The 16,581-nt window shown below is 53.8% G+C and overlaps 8 protein-coding genes across 8 annotated transcripts; 3 read left to right on the top strand and 5 right to left on the bottom strand.

The window, feature by feature from the left end:
- Positions 1-785: 785 nt before the first annotated feature.
- BDP55DRAFT_555256 (26S protease regulatory subunit 6B) lies at positions 786-2,165 on the bottom strand (the record flags this gene model as incomplete). The annotated part of the gene is made up of 3 exons (XM_060569472.1): positions 786-1,755; positions 1,814-1,912; positions 1,969-2,165. 3 exons carry the CDS (start codon positions 2,163-2,165, stop codon positions 786-788), a joined length of 1,266 nt encoding a protein of 421 aa, XP_060427948.1.
- Positions 2,166-2,999: 834 nt separating this feature from the next.
- Positions 3,000-3,637, top strand: BDP55DRAFT_633552 (uncharacterized protein; the record flags this gene model as incomplete). The annotated part of the gene is made up of 4 exons (XM_060572572.1): positions 3,000-3,186; positions 3,304-3,371; positions 3,423-3,465; positions 3,522-3,637. 4 exons carry the CDS (start codon positions 3,000-3,002, stop codon positions 3,635-3,637), a joined length of 414 nt encoding a protein of 137 aa, XP_060427947.1.
- A 1,187-nt stretch (positions 3,638-4,824) lies between these two features.
- On the bottom strand, positions 4,825-6,045 carry BDP55DRAFT_194449 (uncharacterized protein). The gene has a single exon (XM_060565900.1). It carries the CDS (start codon positions 5,716-5,718, stop codon positions 5,038-5,040), a length of 681 nt encoding a protein of 226 aa, XP_060427946.1. The 5' UTR covers positions 5,719-6,045; the 3' UTR covers positions 4,825-5,037.
- A 1-nt stretch (position 6,046) lies between these two features.
- Positions 6,047-7,502, top strand: BDP55DRAFT_194372 (uncharacterized protein). The gene is made up of 2 exons (XM_060565899.1): positions 6,047-6,619; positions 6,775-7,502. Exons 1-2 carry the CDS (start codon positions 6,446-6,448, stop codon positions 7,270-7,272), a joined length of 672 nt encoding a protein of 223 aa, XP_060427945.1. The 5' UTR covers positions 6,047-6,445; the 3' UTR covers positions 7,273-7,502.
- A 227-nt stretch (positions 7,503-7,729) lies between these two features.
- Positions 7,730-8,965, bottom strand: BDP55DRAFT_730090 (CRAL/TRIO domain-containing protein; the record flags this gene model as incomplete). Its single annotated transcript, XM_060579650.1, has 4 exons — positions 7,730-8,401; positions 8,467-8,590; positions 8,653-8,702; positions 8,789-8,965. The coding sequence occupies 4 exons, from the start codon at positions 8,963-8,965 to the stop codon at positions 7,730-7,732; spliced, it is 1,023 nt and encodes a 340-aa protein (XP_060427944.1).
- Positions 8,966-9,888: 923 nt separating this feature from the next.
- On the bottom strand, positions 9,889-11,272 carry BDP55DRAFT_194333 (prefoldin subunit). The gene is made up of 6 exons (XM_060565898.1): positions 11,019-11,272; positions 10,834-10,959; positions 10,596-10,707; positions 10,424-10,522; positions 10,233-10,358; positions 9,889-10,182 (listed from the first exon to the last, which is right to left on the bottom strand). The coding sequence occupies exons 1-6, from the start codon at positions 11,051-11,053 to the stop codon at positions 10,066-10,068; spliced, it is 615 nt and encodes a 204-aa protein (XP_060427943.1). The 5' UTR covers positions 11,054-11,272; the 3' UTR covers positions 9,889-10,065.
- Positions 11,273-12,046: 774 nt separating this feature from the next.
- On the top strand, positions 12,047-13,185 carry BDP55DRAFT_730088 (carrier protein YMC1; the record flags this gene model as incomplete). Its single annotated transcript, XM_060579649.1, has 2 exons — positions 12,047-12,149; positions 12,383-13,185. The coding sequence occupies 2 exons, from the start codon at positions 12,047-12,049 to the stop codon at positions 13,183-13,185; spliced, it is 906 nt and encodes a 301-aa protein (XP_060427942.1).
- A 229-nt stretch (positions 13,186-13,414) lies between these two features.
- BDP55DRAFT_633547 (RINT-1 family protein) lies at positions 13,415-15,887 on the bottom strand (the record flags this gene model as incomplete). Its single annotated transcript, XM_060572571.1, has 3 exons — positions 13,415-13,834; positions 13,885-13,934; positions 13,988-15,887. The coding sequence occupies 3 exons, from the start codon at positions 15,885-15,887 to the stop codon at positions 13,415-13,417; spliced, it is 2,370 nt and encodes a 789-aa protein (XP_060427941.1).
- Positions 15,888-16,581: the final 694 nt, after the last annotated feature.

Genomic DNA, 16,581 nt, shown 5'->3' with positions numbered 1-16,581 from the left:
GATTCTTCTGTAAGTCGAATGGAGTATCCAGATGGGGCAACTGAAGTTCTCAAATTCCGGATCCTTCACACCGTTGGGTCTCTTTTTCCTTTCATGAAAGGTTTTGTAAGTCAAGCACTTTGAAAAAGCCATGTTCGAGATATTGCAAAAAACACCCCGAGGGAAATCGAGGTACGAATAGTACGGTCCACCATGCTACATTATGCCGGATACGTTCTGGGTAGGTTCTATGCGGAAAGAGCTCCAACTTGAGCAAAGACTCGTACAGTTCTCAATACCTACTTAGTCCCAGGTCCTCTCCCTTTCCATCTGCTTCCTACAGTCACAGGGGAATATGAGTTTGAGGTGACGCAGTTCGAATTCAACAAAAGCATTCGAGGAGGCATGTGCTGTGAGCAACCACACTAGTAAACTTGGACCTTGATCGCATCAACATAACTCAACGGAGTGCTATGCAACTTCTGACACTGGTAAATCCATGGAAACAAGCGGAAACATCACTCCTTTAAAAATCAATCATAATCGCACTTTCTTCAGCTCACGAGCGAAACGGTGCTGTGGACAGGCTTCGAATGGCAGGCAGAATGCAACTTCTTTATCGAGTGTATTGTATTGTACAACGCGACGCCAAGCCACGCTCCCCGAAGGCCTTGTAAAGTCTATCCCTTCCTTTCCCTCCCAGCCGTGTCCTTCGTGACATTACGTTGCCAGCCTGGCAGCGAGCTCTGTTCATTTCTTCCACGATGCGCCGTATCCGCCTGCGCCTCCCCCGGAGGACCAGTTGCTTATTTGTAGAAATCAAACTTGTTCTCGTCGCTCGTGCCCTTGACCTGGCTTGAGTAGGCATCCTCCAAATCACTCTGAATGATGTTGTAGCGGTTCTTCCGCACGGCGCGGAGACCAGCCTCCTGCATGATGGCAGCGATGACGGCACCACTCAGAGGGTCGTTGCGAACAATCAAAGAGTCCATGTCGACCTCGGGAGCCAAACTCATCTTGCTAGCAATGGTGGAGAATATGAGACGGCGCTCGCGTCTGTCTCTCAAGCTGGGGAACTCGATCTTTCTGTCCAAACGACCTGGACGGAGAAGGGCAGGGTCGAGGGTGTCGGCTCTGTTCGTGGCCATGATGACCTTGACGTTGGCAGTCTGGTCGAAACCGTCCATCTGGTTGAGAAGCTCGAGAAGAATACGCTGAACTTCACGATCGGCACCAGTCTGAGCATCGAAACGTTTCGTCGCAATGGCGTCGATCTCATCAATGAAGATGATGGCGGGGGCGTTCTCGCGGGCCATACGGAAGACATCACGAACCATACGAGGACCCTCACCAAGATACTTCTGCACAAACTCAGATCCAACAACACGGATGAAGTTGGCTGTCGTGGAGTTTGCCACAGCCTTGACCAGCATCGTCTTTCCCGTTCCCGGGGGGCCATAGAGCAGGACACCACGAGGGGGGTCGATACCAATCTGCTTGTAGAGGTCGAAGTGCGTCAACGGCAGCTCGACAGCCTCGCGAATCTCCTGCTTCTGCATATCCAGACCACCAACATCGGCGTACGTCACATCGGGTTTCTCATCGGCGCCAAGCATGGCAATGGACGAGTCCGCTTCGGGAGGGAGAATGTCGACGAGGGCGTTGGAGTGGCGGTGGAGGGCGACGGAGGAAGAGGGCTTGAGCTTCTCGCGGTCGAGGGTGGAAAGGATGCGGACAACATAATTCGAACCCGTGGATGACTGTACGATTCCGGTGCTGTGATAAGTTAGCATTATTGAGCTCTCAACGGGAGCCGTCTGCGGGGTCTGCATACTTCTGGTCGATGGCCTCCATAAATTGTCCAATAACCAAGGGGACACTCTGGATTCGCTTGATCTCCTCTTGAGCCCGGACAAGCTCGCGCTTCAGACTCCTGCACCAGCGGGTCAGCAAACCAAATGACACGCAGTACTCGTGCTGGTAACGAACCTCTGCTCATCCTTGATGTACTCCTCCTGCAACTGGATGTACTCCAGTTGTCTTTGCAGCTTCTTCAATGTGGCATAGTCATCACCTCCCTCTGTCGCGATGCCCTCGAAGTTCTCAATACTAGGGATTGTTGAGGGAGCCGTCTTCTTGTGAGGGGCGACTTGGTTGGCCGGGTTTTCGACCAAGACGTCACCCATGGTGTCGGATATACGGGGGGTATTAAGACGATGGGATATGGACTTTCGGTAATCGAGATGCCTCGAAATTCGTAGGGAATGGTAGTTCGTGGGAGATGGGCGGTGTCGTCGACGATGGCAAGGTTGTTGATTTCAAGCTTAGTGGTGGTGGTGCTTGCTTGCTCGAGCTTGCCTGTAGGCGTCAATCGGATACGCATGCAGCCTCTCAGCCCAGCCTAGCTTAGTCAGGAATCTGGCCGGAGCTCTCAAGTCACGTGCTGGCGGGAATCCAGCCAGATCCCCACTTGGCGACTTTTGGCCGATTGATTGGCTCAGCAGATGGCCTGCAGTTTGGTGACCTGGTTGGAGGCAGCGACGACCTCCGATTGGCCTCGTCTAGGGACGCCTGCCCCCCATGTGCTGTGGAGACGGTACAGGATCCCTGCTGATGATGCGAGGGTCTCTCCCGCAATTCCACTGTTAGAGTCGTCGGTGAGTGTCACCGTCCGTCCTTAGCATGGCCTACCACTCCGGCACCTATCTCTTATCAACCCCCCCATGGGATGATGTGTTCACCGGCCGGGTGCCTCGTTGGGCCTTCGTCCAGCATGTACACCTAGCACTGTACAGTCACAGGCACACCTTCTCTCCATTCTCGTACCTTTAATCCCACTTCTGACTCCTTCATCATCTTCTTCGCTTCGACGCTGCACTGGTTCTCTACACATGACAAGCCGCTCGATGTGCGTTCTCTCGTGCTTCTCCTCGATCTTTCCGACTGCTTTCAATCACTCTTGAACTTTATCGTCTCATCTCGGGGTCTTCCCACCGTTCCTCTTGCAAACCACATACATCATGTCGTCGTCGATTGCAATCCCGATGACCCCGTCGTCGGCCAACACATATCACCACCACCAGTCACCCCAGGTCCGGGGTGCTGCTAGCTCCTCCTCTTCGACGTACTCCAGCTCGCCTCGAACATCTTCTCCAACTTCCGCTCAGAAGCGAAAGATGGTTCACGAACGTCGTCCCAGCCTTCTCAGTAAGTCATCCCACTTCACTTGGAAGCTACACAGCCCGGGCCTTGCAGCCTTGCCCGATATGCCTGTCTCGGACTCTGTACATGCCAACTTGATACCTTTACTTACATCACGGACAGGCTCCGCCTTGTCGAAGCAGGAAAGCACCGTTATCAACATTGGCGAACCCAACGGAACTCCCCGCCTTGTAAGACCACTTTCGTCATCCTCAAGGGACACATGCTAACAGCCAACCCAGATCACCTACCTCTCCTCAAGCCAGGGCTTTGCGTGGAACCCAGGTGAGTCAAGCTTGACCCAGTCTCTAACCTCGTTACCCGCTGACCACTTTGTTCAGAGATCTTCCTGCCGTCGTATGTCGATTGCGACTACACCCCGCTCGAGAACAGGCGGGAGCCCGTACACGAGATTGTCCTCAGCGATGAGGAGATCAACAACATGTTTCCTCAATAACGGCGTCCTCCAGAGGCGGCCATGACGCTACACATGAACATCTACGTCCTGAGCGCTTAGACCGACGATTCTCACGAGACACATTTTCTTTCCACATCACGGCGTCCGGCCACGACCTGTACCCCCTCCGACTCTTTCACACTATTTTATCAGACTGCTTTACGAACGAACCACCGCGGCGGATGGGCCCATGTTCGACCCGGACACGGACGAGCATGGGAATACACTGAGTGGAGACACAGTACATCCCACATTTCCTTCATCTTGAGTTTGGGAATCATCGGGGGAGTTGGGATCGTTTTTGCGAGACGGGTTTCATTGAACCAAGTTATATCTCTTATTTGTTTGTTGCCGTTTGCTTTTCTTTTGGATTGGGGCGTTCCACGGGATTGCAAGCACATACCCTCTTCTCACCCTCGATCGTGTACTATGTTGCCTTTGCCGCGGGTTTCCCTTTTCATTGATTTCCCACGAGTTCCATAGTTCAACAGCGTCACAAGGACACTATTCAAGTCAAAGCCTTCCACTACTGTGATCCACACACTGTCCTGACCTGTGGCGTAAATTTGAGCCTATTAAGCATATTCCTGTCTCCGTTTCTACGAGAGTTCGAGCAGCCAAGGTAGCGGAGGGCCGACAAGGTACCACGTCAGGGTCCACGGGTAACGTCGGAGTATTTGGGCAGACCAGCCGATAACCAACCACCCGTCTCCCTCAGTTGCAGCCAATAAGTGCATGCCTTGCTGAGAGCCCAAGATACAATCGTGAAATAAGTGCAAACAGCATCATGTTGATCTTGAAAATCGATGAAACGGGCCTCCTTCAACTTCTGACTCGAAACCTCTCTCACCGTTAGCCCCCCCGCGCACTGTCGTCGGTGTGGCCTGTTTGGACGCCATTCCGTCCCAGATGGCGTTCTGAGAAAGAGGGTCCAGTGTTCTGTACCTTACTGTGTAGTTACTCCATCTGTCCATCTTGTCCAGACCGCAGAGGACCGCAGCACCCGACCGCCAGGCCCGGCGCTACTGCACCTTCACCGCACACCCGAGGACCACACCTAACCCCTTCCAAGCCAAACAGCTCCGCTTTCGCTGTGGGCAATGTGCTTTCCCAGTCCTAGAAAGGAATTCCCCACACTGTGACATCAGAATTGCGGGTGGTGTAAGTACGAAGTGCATTTCCTTCTGAACTGTCTATGTAGGTATTTACTCATTGCGCCGCTGAGGAAACCCTCAAGGTGATGGAGACAAAAGACAAAATGACCTCTGAGAAGAATACGGTACCAGCAAACCTGGAAGACTGAGAAGAATGGATGCCCCGGTTCTTTCCCTCACTGTGCGGTAATGTGCTGGTTCCCGACCTGGAAGGCGGGTTAGGTCACTCTTTGACACAAACAGCGTTTACCCCGGCTGCATCAACCAGCTGAACCATCCCGTAAACCCTCGCCCCGCAATTCTCATTGTGAGCGTGGGAGACAGACTACGGAGTACGGCGTCGGTACTGTGTAAGGTAAGGTAACGAAAGTACGGATAGGAAGCGGTGGTCTTGAAATGCCTTGAACTACCCCTGGGCTGCTTTGATTCGATGGTGCGGTAAAAGTCGTCCATCCTCTCTTCCCCCCCCATGCAGGTCCGTCCCAGTTTCGCAGTCATAGCGCCGAGATGCATCATCCCAGACGGACGGGGGGGGACTTTCCAGCACAATGCCAAGTTTGAGAGTGAACGCCGTTCAAAGAGTCGAAGAGAGTTTGGGCTATTTGCCTTACTTATGGCGTCGCTTGTATACCCGGTTCGGCCGGGAAGCATAATATAGTTGGATGGTCGTGGATGGGTTGGTTGTGTAACTATAGGGAAGTGTAGCGATGCTATTTTGAACAATTGTACCCAGCTGATGCCGCAAACACACCACCTCGAACCGTCGTCATTCTTCGTGTCTCTCATATATTGACTATCGACGTCGATCCCTTTCCCATCTCCCTTTGAACAAGATCCGAACCGTGAGACCACCAGCCCCAGGTTCCGTTGCTGCACCTCGTGACCTTGGCGGATGATCCCATCCTCTTCTTTGCCCCCTTGCAGCATTCATTCCTGCAATGCATGAGGGTAAAGCTGTAGGTAAACTAAGAATTTGGGGGTTTTGCTTTTGCTGGTGATCAAATCCGGGCTTGTCCCGTACAGTGCCCACTGCTCGCCGTCCCTCTCAAAGGGACCTCAACACACTCACCTGGCCTGTGTTCCACACCGAGCCACCGCCGGACACCTTTGGAGCCAGTGCCCGATCTCGGCAGTTCTCGGGGTTGGCCGCTGGAGTCGCATTGGGGGGATCGATTCAGTCAGGTTTGTTGGAGTCTGGGGAATGTCACATGTCGATAACGAGATAAGACAGAGATGCGCTAGCCCTCTGGGCTGATAAGGCCAACTGAAAGATGGGCGCGCTGAGGAAAAGCATAGGCCAGATCGGACGACGGGCTCGACGCGCACCGATGGGGGACCGCTGACCGGGGTGGGTAGTAGTGTCGAACTGGACCTACCGTCCCGTCGACCCCCCAAACGGCAGCAAACACAGGCGCAAGTAAACATCCGCACACCGAGACGAGCACATCCCACCACGACTGACACCCCACCACGCGCCAAACGTCGCGAGATATCGAACTCGAGAGAATTCCCCTTCAAAGGGGCAACCAATACTCGACACACAAATCGCCTCTTTTCAACCTCTGAAGTCCCGCTTGGCGCGTCAGTACAAAAGAGGAGGGGGGAAAAGAAAAAAAAGACAAAAAGGGAGAGGGAAAAGGGAAACAGAAACACCATGGAGGACGCCCATAGGAAAATCGAGCTGCAATCTCGCGATGACCTCGCGTACCTGCTCAACAACATCCGGCGCGCCGCGCAGGAACAGCTCGACAATGCGTTCCCACACATCGAGGGCAGCAATGCGCAAGAGGACGAGCTGCGGGCGCCTATTGAGCGTCTGGTCAACGAGGTAAGCTATTGCATACTTGCCCTCACCGAACCGCAGTCTTTTGTCGTGTGTTTCTGCTTCGGGTCTTTTCCTGAGGCAGAAGAAAATCAGGAAGACTGCATCTTTAGAAGCACAATCAATCCCATATCCCGCTAACACGTTTCTTCCCAACACAGTACATCAACAAAACCTTCACCTACGCAGCCCCAAACCTCTCCATAAACGGCATGGACACCGACCCCGCCAACTTCCTCTCCTCTCCCACCGCCACCGCCGACGAACCAGAAGAAGCCTACGAACCCTGGGACGCCCGCCTCCGCCAACGCGTCGAAGACCTCGCCCGCGAAGAAGAAGACCTCCTCAACGATATCGCTGCCCTGAAGAAAACCGTGCCCGGCGCCATCGCCGCAGCAACGACAAACGAATTCAAAGCCGCCGCCGCCGCGGACGAGGCCGCCTTTGAGGCCGCAAAGAAAGCAAAAGAGGACGAGGCGAGGGAGCTGGAGGCGGAGGTGCTGCCGCTCGAGGCGATGGAGAGGAGAGGCGAGGTGAAGGAGGCGCTTGGAGGCGCGGTGGGCGGGTTGGGGAGGTTGAAGAAAAGTATGCCTGCCACTGTTGCCAAGATGGAGAGGGCGAGGGTTGCGGGGGAGTATACTGTCACGGAACGGTCTTAAGGGAGTATGAAGGGGGGGACTTTTTGACACCATGGGAGTTACGGCGTTGGGAACTTATACCACGACAAAGGGTATCTGGCAGAGAGCTGGTGACCCATAGGCAGTGCTTATTGTGTATATGGTGATAGCAGTCTAGTAAAAGCCTGGAAAGCAGAAAGGTCAAGATCTGCTCGTGAGTATGCCATTCAAAGGGTCCAAGTGATCAAAATGAAAGTATGTATAATGTGAAATAGCAAAGTTTGCCAGGATCAACACGTGTATGAGCGGTTCTAAGAAAAGATGCTCTTGTTTTTAGGTAGCCACCCCCGTCTTCCACGCAACCCAGCGTGTCTTTCTTCACCTTGAGACACAGCACCACATTTGACAACGCCCCTCTCTCGAACTGCTCAACCGGCAGCGCCGTTCTCGAATCACAACCTCAATTCCAATGCACGCAATTTCCCTAAAACGGCAGCGTTTATGCCGCAGCGGGAGCCTTGGCGTCAGCAGTAGCATCAGCCGCAGGAGCTGCGCCGGCAGCCGGAGCAGCAACGGTCTCGCCACCCTTGTTCTCAATGACGTCGCCGGCGGCGGCAGCGGCCTTAGCCTCGGGCTTCTGCCACCAGGGCTCCTTGGTCCACTCGGCCTCGTGCCACGGGCCGGCGTCACTGAGCTGGCAGCCGCCCTGGCACTCGCACTTGCCACCGAGGGACTTGGGCAGGTTCTCGGCGGGAATCTGGTTCAGGAGCTCCTTCGTGTAGCCGGAGCCGAGGATGTTGATCTTGGAGACGGTGACGGGGTCGAGCCAGCCCTTGACGACGGACCAGACGGTGGAGAAGCCCCAAGGAGCGTTGATCATGTAGAGCTTGCCGAGACGCTCGGGGTAGTAGTTCTGGGAGACGACGGAGGCCTGCTTGACGTAGCTGTAGACCTGGGGGACGCGAGTGATGGTGACTCCCTTGAGGTCCATGATGGTGCAGCAAGTCTCGACGAGGTGGTTGGACTTGCGCGAGCAGGCGGGGAAGCGGGGGTCGGCGCACTTCTCGTACTCGACGGCCAGGTTGGTCAACATGCGCTCGGCGGTGGTGATCTTGTACATGGCGTTCAGGTCGATGCCACCAAGCTGCTCGATGTAGACGGGGCGGCCATCCTGTGGAGTAATGCGTTAGTGGGTGAGTCTACCGATCATGGTGTCTCGTTCTCAAGGCGGCGTACCTTGTCAGTCTTGTGGTAGTACTGGGGGTAGAACTTGAACACCTCCTCCTTCTCGGGGTATTCCCAGTTCGGCACGGTGTTGTCAAGCTTGGTTGTTTTCCGCCAGGTCTCGAAGTCGACGAACCTATATCATATCAGTCAGCTATTTGTTGTACGATCTGATGCGGAAGATGAGACACCGCTTACATCTGCTTGGCGAGGTTGACATCGAACTTGCGAGCGCGGAGGAAGCGAAGCTATCATTGAGCTGTTAGTCGTCTGAATATGAAACTCGCAAGCCTTCTGTCTTGCAGCGTTTCTGCTACAAAATGGGAGTGAATACCAGAGTAAGGGTGTCGAGGCGCTTGTCGTAGCCATCCGACTCAAGCATCAGACGCAGCTGAGCGACCTGGGCCTTCTGCTCGGGGGTGAGATGGCCAGGGTGACCGTTGGCCGCCGTCGGGGCGACGGTCGGGTAGTCGTACTGGTCGTACTTGGGATCGAGTTCTTGCTGGGACATGGTGGGGTTCGTTTTAGGGGTCTTCTCGTAGACGAGGGAAGAAGATCGGTGTAGCAAGAGGGATTTTGCAAAGGCGCAAACTAAAAAAAAAAGGGCTGGGTGGAGGAGGAGAGGTGATGGGATTCAGAGCCACTAGGACAACAGCAGCAAGTTATTTGTCTTGAAGAAAGTTGCCAACCAGGATTGTAGGTGTTTAGGAGAGAGAAGAGCTGGTTGTGGGGAAAGGTAAGGGAAAGGAAGATCTCTAGCGGGAAAGTAGGGGAGGCTTGGGAAGTCGAATTAAAGTGAACCTGCTGGCAGAATGCCAAAAAATCGTCATAGCGACCGGTCCCGCACCGCTGTTGCCCCTGGCTGCCCCTCACGAATTGGGCTCCTCCCGCCGTCGAACCTACCCGGCCGTCTACACCGCACTTACGCAGCTACACACCCACGGCGCCACGGCACCCGCATCTTGTTAAGATACGAAGTACGTATGTCTTCCACCACAGCCCAGCCTTACGTAATGATCTGGATTCCCACCCACGAGCAGCCAGAGCCGCTGTAGATTGGTGCAGTTTGCCATGCCAAACATCGTCTCAGATCTTGGCTTGCGGGCGTTGTTCACCGTAGTCATGATTCGGTCACGGTCAGCTGCACCGGGCGCAAAATCAGTGCCAGTGGTAGCAATATGGCGGCTGACGGCTAGAACTTACCTTGGTTTAGCTAACCTCGGACGATTTTCTGACAGGTTGGCCACCGGGGATTAAACATCATTCGTGCATACCTTAGCTGTGCTGTGACGCTGTATCGGTAGTCTACGATTTTGTACAGCACAAGCGCAAACCTCTAGGTTCGTTTTCGTGATCGTTACAATGCCATTTAAGGGTATCGATAATTGGAGGCCTTCAGCCACGACTTTGAAATTAGATCATCTACGTGACCCTGGTCGGGATTCGTAAGCTTGCAGGGCTCTTGCTTGAATTGACGGCTGAATGATCCGGTCTTCTTGTGGTTTTCTTGTGCGAAAAGCTGGTTTATGCTGTGCCGCAATATTGCGGTTGTGCAAATAGTGGCAGAAAATCATCAAGTTGTAATTGGTTTGGTATCGAAATTTTCGCTTTTCAACTGCCATCCTTGCCCTCGTCCTTTTCCTTCTTGATATCCTTTCCTTCTTCCTTATCTTTCCGCTTTTGAACGACCTCCCAATTGTATACTCTCGCGATCGCGACTTCCATAGTCTATGATGTGAATTAGCATGCGTGCGAGCTCACCTGGGTGTTAAACGTACCGTGATCTGCTCTCTCAAGAAATCCAGGTCCTCCTCGCAGTTTGATAAGCTCGTTTTCGCCGTTGATAGCTTGGACTCAAGCAAGGTCTCGGCTTCTTCGACGGGGTACGACAACATGACATTTGCCTGTTAAAATAGTCAGCCTTCCAAGCCCACAATATCGTCTACCCAAGAGCAGTTCATCGACGTACGCCTAGCCAAATGTACACCTCCTCTGTGGGCGGGATCTTTGCTTTGGAGTACAGCGTATCGTTCAACTCAAACGTCGTCTCGATCGGTTCATCGTCGTCCTGCATCGCGTATCAGCATCTCCTATTATCCAACGCATCGGTAATGCGGCTGTCTTGCGTGTAGACTCCCTACCTGTCTGAGCTTCAAAAACCGCACCGAGTCGAGGGTCTTCTGGATATCGGGGATCTTGTCGTTCAGTCCAGCCATCCTCTTCTGGAGATTCAGCTCCATGAACTGGTATTTCCTGTGCGAAAATGTGATTTGTTACCAGCTGTTCCCCGTGGCCTGGCCTTGCCTTCCCGGTAGCCTCGTTCGATGCGTCGGACTGAACTTCTGTGCTGCCCGGCGTGCGGGCGCGTGGGCGACTCACGAAATCATCTCCTGGAAGTTGCGCATCGTCGGCTCGACATCCTCGCGGGTGGTGACGTAGTCCTCGACCTTGTCGACGAACGGTGCCTTGGGGATACCTCGAGGGTTGCTAGGCGTGGCGTCCTTGCTGTGGTTAAAATAAAACAGTCAGCTTGTGCGCGGCGAATAGTAGAGTCAAGAACATACACAGCCGTCTCCGGCTTCTTTCCCTCTGCCGACATTGTGAAATTGAGCTGATGTTGCCTTCAGCGCATCTTCTGATGTTAAGTAGGAACTCGCGATTTTTCCGGTACGGTGTGGAGGGGAAGCTGCAGTGACGGTCCGCCGCACCGCCCAATCTACGGTGGCCTGTTCACCGAGGTGAGGGGTCAAGGTACATGCTTGGTGGGGTAGCTCCCACCACCACGTAGCCAAAGCAGAGGTGATGTAAGGTAAGCTATCGCTCCCGGCTGTTGCAGCTATCGCAAGTCACATCTTAGTAACCACAATTCTGGCAGTAGTTTTACTGGAGTACTCCGTACAGATAGCACCGCTTAAGTATACTTGACAAATAATGACCAAGTACAACAATATGGAACAGTTGTAACCATGTAGCAATCGACTCCAGGCAAAGACACTTGCCAACTACCACTTTAACATGGCATCGAAGCATTTCACAACGTGTGAAGGGATATTGAGTCCAGCCTCGATTTCAATAAAGCAGTCAAACCCATATCGACGATTGTGCAGGCTTTAATGATGAGGGAAAGCCTCGCCGACTACCTCATAACCGCGCTGCCGCGCTTAACAAGCTTACTCATCAAGGTGAACCCTCACCGTCGCCATAAACGGTTTAGCAACAGCACGCCATGACCGCCCTGCATGTCCCCACAGACAGCTCGCCTTATCTGTGTCTGGGGGGTGGCTTCTTGATAAATAATCTCATTGAGCTTAAACCGGGACAAGCCAAATAAATGGTCGCCGATTTCCCTTTGAACCCTCACCGACGAACTTCACCTCACCCGCATTCCCCGAAAACCAATTGTCCCCCGCTACGCCCTCTAGTTCCTCAAGATCTCAACCTATTCTTATCTCGAGCTGTGAGGTTTCTCTCCCTTCTCGAGAAACGGGATTTCCCCAACGGACCTTTTCTGAGGGCGCGCACCGATCAACGGTGGCGGGGCAAAGTGACAGAGTGAAGCTCGGCAAACAGACCGAAACGAGAACTGCAGAAAATGGCGGACGCGGCGGTTGAGCCTGAGATCGTGGGCGGTGCCCTGCAGACGGCCAAGGACCTCTTTTCTGGCGCCGCGGGCGGTGTCGCCCAGGTCTTGCTCGGTACGTTTTGTTTTCGCAAATACATGAGAGGGAGAGGCTGGCGATGAGATGAGCTTGAGATGGCCCTTTTTGAGCCGACTTCGGAATCGCAGCCGAACCTCACTCACCGGCGCCCTCAACGTCCACAACCTCATTTTCACTCAATTCACCCTGACAGAAATCTTATGAAGCTCTCAAATTATCAGAGTTCCGAAGAATAAATCCAATTGAGAAAAGGCTAACCCCCCTCTAAGGCCAACCCTTCGACATCGTAAAAGTCCGCCTCCAAACCTCAACAACCCCAACAACAGCCCTCAACGCCGCAACCCAAATCTACAAAAACGAAGGCGCCCTCGCCTTCTACAAAGGAACCCTCACCCCGCTCCTCGGCATCGGCGCCTGCGTCTCAATCCAATTCGCAGGCTTCCACCAAGCCCGCCGCTACTTTGAAACCCGCAACGGCTCGACGGGCCCCCTGTCGTATGCCCAGTACTACGCCTCGGGCGCCTTCGCCGGCGTCGCCAACAGCCTCATCTCAGGCCCCATCGAGCACGTCCGCATCAGACTGCAAACCCAACCCCACGGCGCCGCGCGGCTGTACTCGGGCCCCCTGGACTGCGTTCGCAAACTCGCCTCCCATGGCGGACTGCTGAACAACGGCCTCTACCGCGGCGAAGCCGTCACGATCCTCCGCGAGGCGCAGGCGTACGGTGTCTGGTTCCTGGCGTTCGAATGGATGATGAACGCCGACGCGCGGCGCAACGGTATGGATCGCAAGGATATCGCGCCGTACAAGATTGCGTTTTACGGCGGATTGGCGGGTGAGGCGCTATGGTTGAGCAGTTACCCGTTCGACGTGATCAAGAGCAAGATGCAGACGGATGGGTTCGGAAAGGAGCAGCGGTACAAGTCGATGCGGGATTGTTTTGCGCAGACGTACCGCGGCGAAGGCTTGCGCGGGTTCTGGAGGGGTATCGTGCCGACGCTGTTGAGGGCTATGCCTGTTAGTGCGGGAACGTTTGCTACGGTTGAGCTGACTATGCGGGCTATCAGCTGAGCTTTCACTTACAAAGACGAGAGACGGAGTGCATGAGAGGGGGGTATCTATTTTGAGATCCATTTACTGGAATTCGCACACGATGGGGTTTTGGCAAAAAATAGAATCGTTCAGGGTCATGAATTGCGGATTCATCATAACAGTTTCTGCAGTATGGCATTTGTATATCAGTGCCCAGTTCTGGTCTTGTCCCGAGTAGATCTGAGCCTGCTGCAAGAGAAAAACCAGTCTATTCCTTGTTTTCCACCCTGCGCTGCAAAATATGTCTAGCGTTCGCGGGAGTGAGTGTGTCAATGTCCAGCTCTTCCAACAACTTCTTGGCCTCCGTGTTATCAGTAAACACCCGATCCGTGGCATCCTTGAGCGACAAAATGCCCTCCTGGGGTTCATTCGGAAGGTTGAGAAGTTTCAGCGCGTCAAACAGGCTACCCAATGACCCCACGCCATTCTGAATGTACCTCTCCACAAGAGAGAAGATTGCGTTGACGTCGCGCGTGAACTGGGCGGCACCAAGCGCCGTGAAGCTCTGCCTCATCAAGACCTCGCCCCAAAGTAGGTCTTGAAGCTTGTCTAGCGCGGAGCGCCAGGTCCGACGGAACGCAGCGGTACCAATAGCCTTGAGTAGGAAGTCAAAGTTGCGCTTGAGAATCTGTTCAAGGTTAGGAAAGAGGTCGAAAGTTGCGCTGCAAAAAGACTTACTCTCAAGGGCTCGTCGAGCTCTGGCGTAACAGCCAGTTGCGACGGATCGACTGTTGACTGGTTAGCGTCGTGCATGATAACGGGTTGAAAGTAGGCAACTCACTCTCAGAACCACCATCACTAATGGTTGTCCAGTGCGTCCGTGTGGCATATGCTCTAAAGGCCTTATAATGGGAGTCGGCTAGCGCATTCACCAGAAACTCCTGCGCCGTCTTGCGTCTGAGGCTGTACGCCGCGATAGTCTCATCAAAGAGAACACCATCGTTGGCCTCGGAGCCGACGGCAGAAGAGGTGCGGTCCTTGACCTCTTCGTAACTCATTTCGCCTGACATCCTTGACGTCTCGCCTTCCTTGGTCGCCCGACCCTGCAATTGGTCCCATAGCGTTACGAAAAATTCCTCGTTGCCCCAGTCCTTGAGCGTGTTGACAATGTGATCTGCACTGCCATAAACCTTGCACAGAGACTCGAAGCTACCGGTGCCTTCAAGAGCCGCAAGCTGTTCTTTCGTGACGCCATGCAGAGTCCTGCCGACAGTCGATGTGAGTGCTTGATAGGCCTCGAGAGAGCCGCGAAGACGGTCATGAAACTCGTCAAGAATATCGAGTTGAATTCCAATCAAGAACCGAATCTTGTGCTTGAAGGCGCGTACTCTCTCGTATTGGGCCGCGATGGACCTCAGCAAATCAGTGACGCGCACTGCCCCGAAAGTTGGCTTCGTCTTGCCCGTCACAGCATAATCGTAGTCGATGTTCCGTGCATCGGGGCTATCCATGATAGCTTGGAAGCGCTCGAGAGCAAACTCCTTCTCTGCCTGGAACCATGGCTCGAACCACTGCTCCAAGACCTCAGAAGCTAAGCCAGGCCAACCTTGGTCTGGGTCACCACCGTCGTAGTTGAACTTGGTCCGAATACTCTCATCGAATGTCATCAACTGCCCCATGAAGCTGCTCAGGAATGAGGGGTTCTTGGCCGTGTCTGCAACCACATTCTGGACCTTCTCTCTCATGACGGGTAGCATGCTGGTGACGAATGCACAGACCGGGTCGACGTAAACTAGACTGTTGCCCGCGGGTGTATCACGGAACTTGGCAGCCTGTATGTAACCCAAGTTGTCCCTGTAGAAGTCTTCCCATTTTTCAATGGTTGCCAAAAACCAGGGGAAGCAGTGTGATCCGATGGCATCAGGTTTGCTCGTTGGCTTGCCGCTGAGAAAGTGGAAGCGAAATTCGGAAATGAAGATCCGTGACATGACATCGAACGAGAGCAAGCTGACGGTGGACTTGCTCAGAATGACCTCGGGAATCTGGAGGTCCAGCAACTTTTCAAAGCAGGCGAGCCACTCGTCGTCCATCTCAGAGCTCGGTTCCACCATGGGCCATGATCTCTTGCTCAGAACAGCCTCCAGCTCGCTCGACATTGTCTTCTTCATCTCATCCCATAGCGCATCGGCAACGCTCCGCACGTGGTTGACGAGGTGTACTGCCGCATCATCAGCCGGCCCAGAAAGCTCCTCAAGGCGCCGCGACAATTGCTTGAGCTTCGAGTAAGGCTCCAGAGCGGTCTTTGGGCTGTCGGGGAGGTGCGAGCGAGCTTCGGTCCGCAGATTTTCGACATCTTGTAGCAGCGTCAAGTATTTCTGAGCGAGTTCGATTGTCTGCAGCTTCTTCATAGGTTGTTGCAGCCGCGCGATGGCCTGGTTCGGGGCGTCGGATGCCGCCGCAATCTTGACACGGATGTCGATGCTGTGTTGGAGCTCCTGGAAGTCTTGAATACGCTGCGCGAGGGAGGACTGTCGGTCGCCGGCTGTTTGCCGAGCTTCGTCGAGCTGTTTGATGGCACTGTCGAGCTGGGTCTGGAGCTGGCTGCGCTGAACCTCGACGTTGGCGATTAGGGAGTCGAGGTTCACGAGATCGGTTGTGGATTGAAGCTTGTCGTCGAGGAAATCTTCGACGCGGATGTCTAATGCACCCGCCTGAGGGCGGTGTCCAGATATCGTACTCATGTTGGGCCAGTCTTTGTTGCAGCCTTTTGCGCACCAGGTGTCATTCTCGAGCTCTCAGTTCGCGACTGTGGTCTGAACAATGACGTGGAGCTGAGGACAGCAAGTGGCGGGGCATATGCATTTATACGGATACAATGTTTCTGCATAATAGAGGAATATTTAGGGTAGCTACGAACACCTATTCTGTATATGCATATATCCGTGTTGAGTCGGAAACCGCATGGCAACTGTTTAACTCATGGGAATCCTTGAGCTTCTTGCGATTCTCGGATGGATTGACAAACTCTTTCCCGTCAGGTATCAAGATCAATGAAGAATCCAACATCCTTGTGTGATTATACAAGCCACGAGGTTTGGACTCAAGCAGTGCATTCGAGTCTTGGCCATGGCGCAAGGACCTCTACCTACCAGCCACGTATTATTCAGGTTTAATGAGGCCGGAGGCCGGAGGCCGGCTTCTGCGGTTCCCGAACACAGCGACAACTCAGGGAGTGTGTGACTTGATCTCATGTGGCTGAGATACTTCTCGTCATCAAAGGATTATTGTGAAGCTTGATCATATTGTCAGTGAGTCATCACGGGTTCTTCGCTGGCAGCTGTTAGGAGGCTGTGATTCCTTCTCAGAAGGATGACTGTCCAGCGTTGTGTCCGTGTTTTCGGTAACCGGCTGGACAAGTGAGATGGAATTCCACAT

This window comes from Colletotrichum godetiae (genome assembly GCF_030913485.1).
Source record: "Colletotrichum godetiae strain CBS 193.32 chromosome Unknown BDP55scaffold_28, whole genome shotgun sequence".
Taxonomy (NCBI): domain Eukaryota; kingdom Fungi; phylum Ascomycota; class Sordariomycetes; order Glomerellales; family Glomerellaceae; genus Colletotrichum; species Colletotrichum godetiae.
The sequence above is the reverse complement of the archived record's forward strand: the minus strand, read 5'-3'. Positions and strand labels throughout refer to the sequence as shown.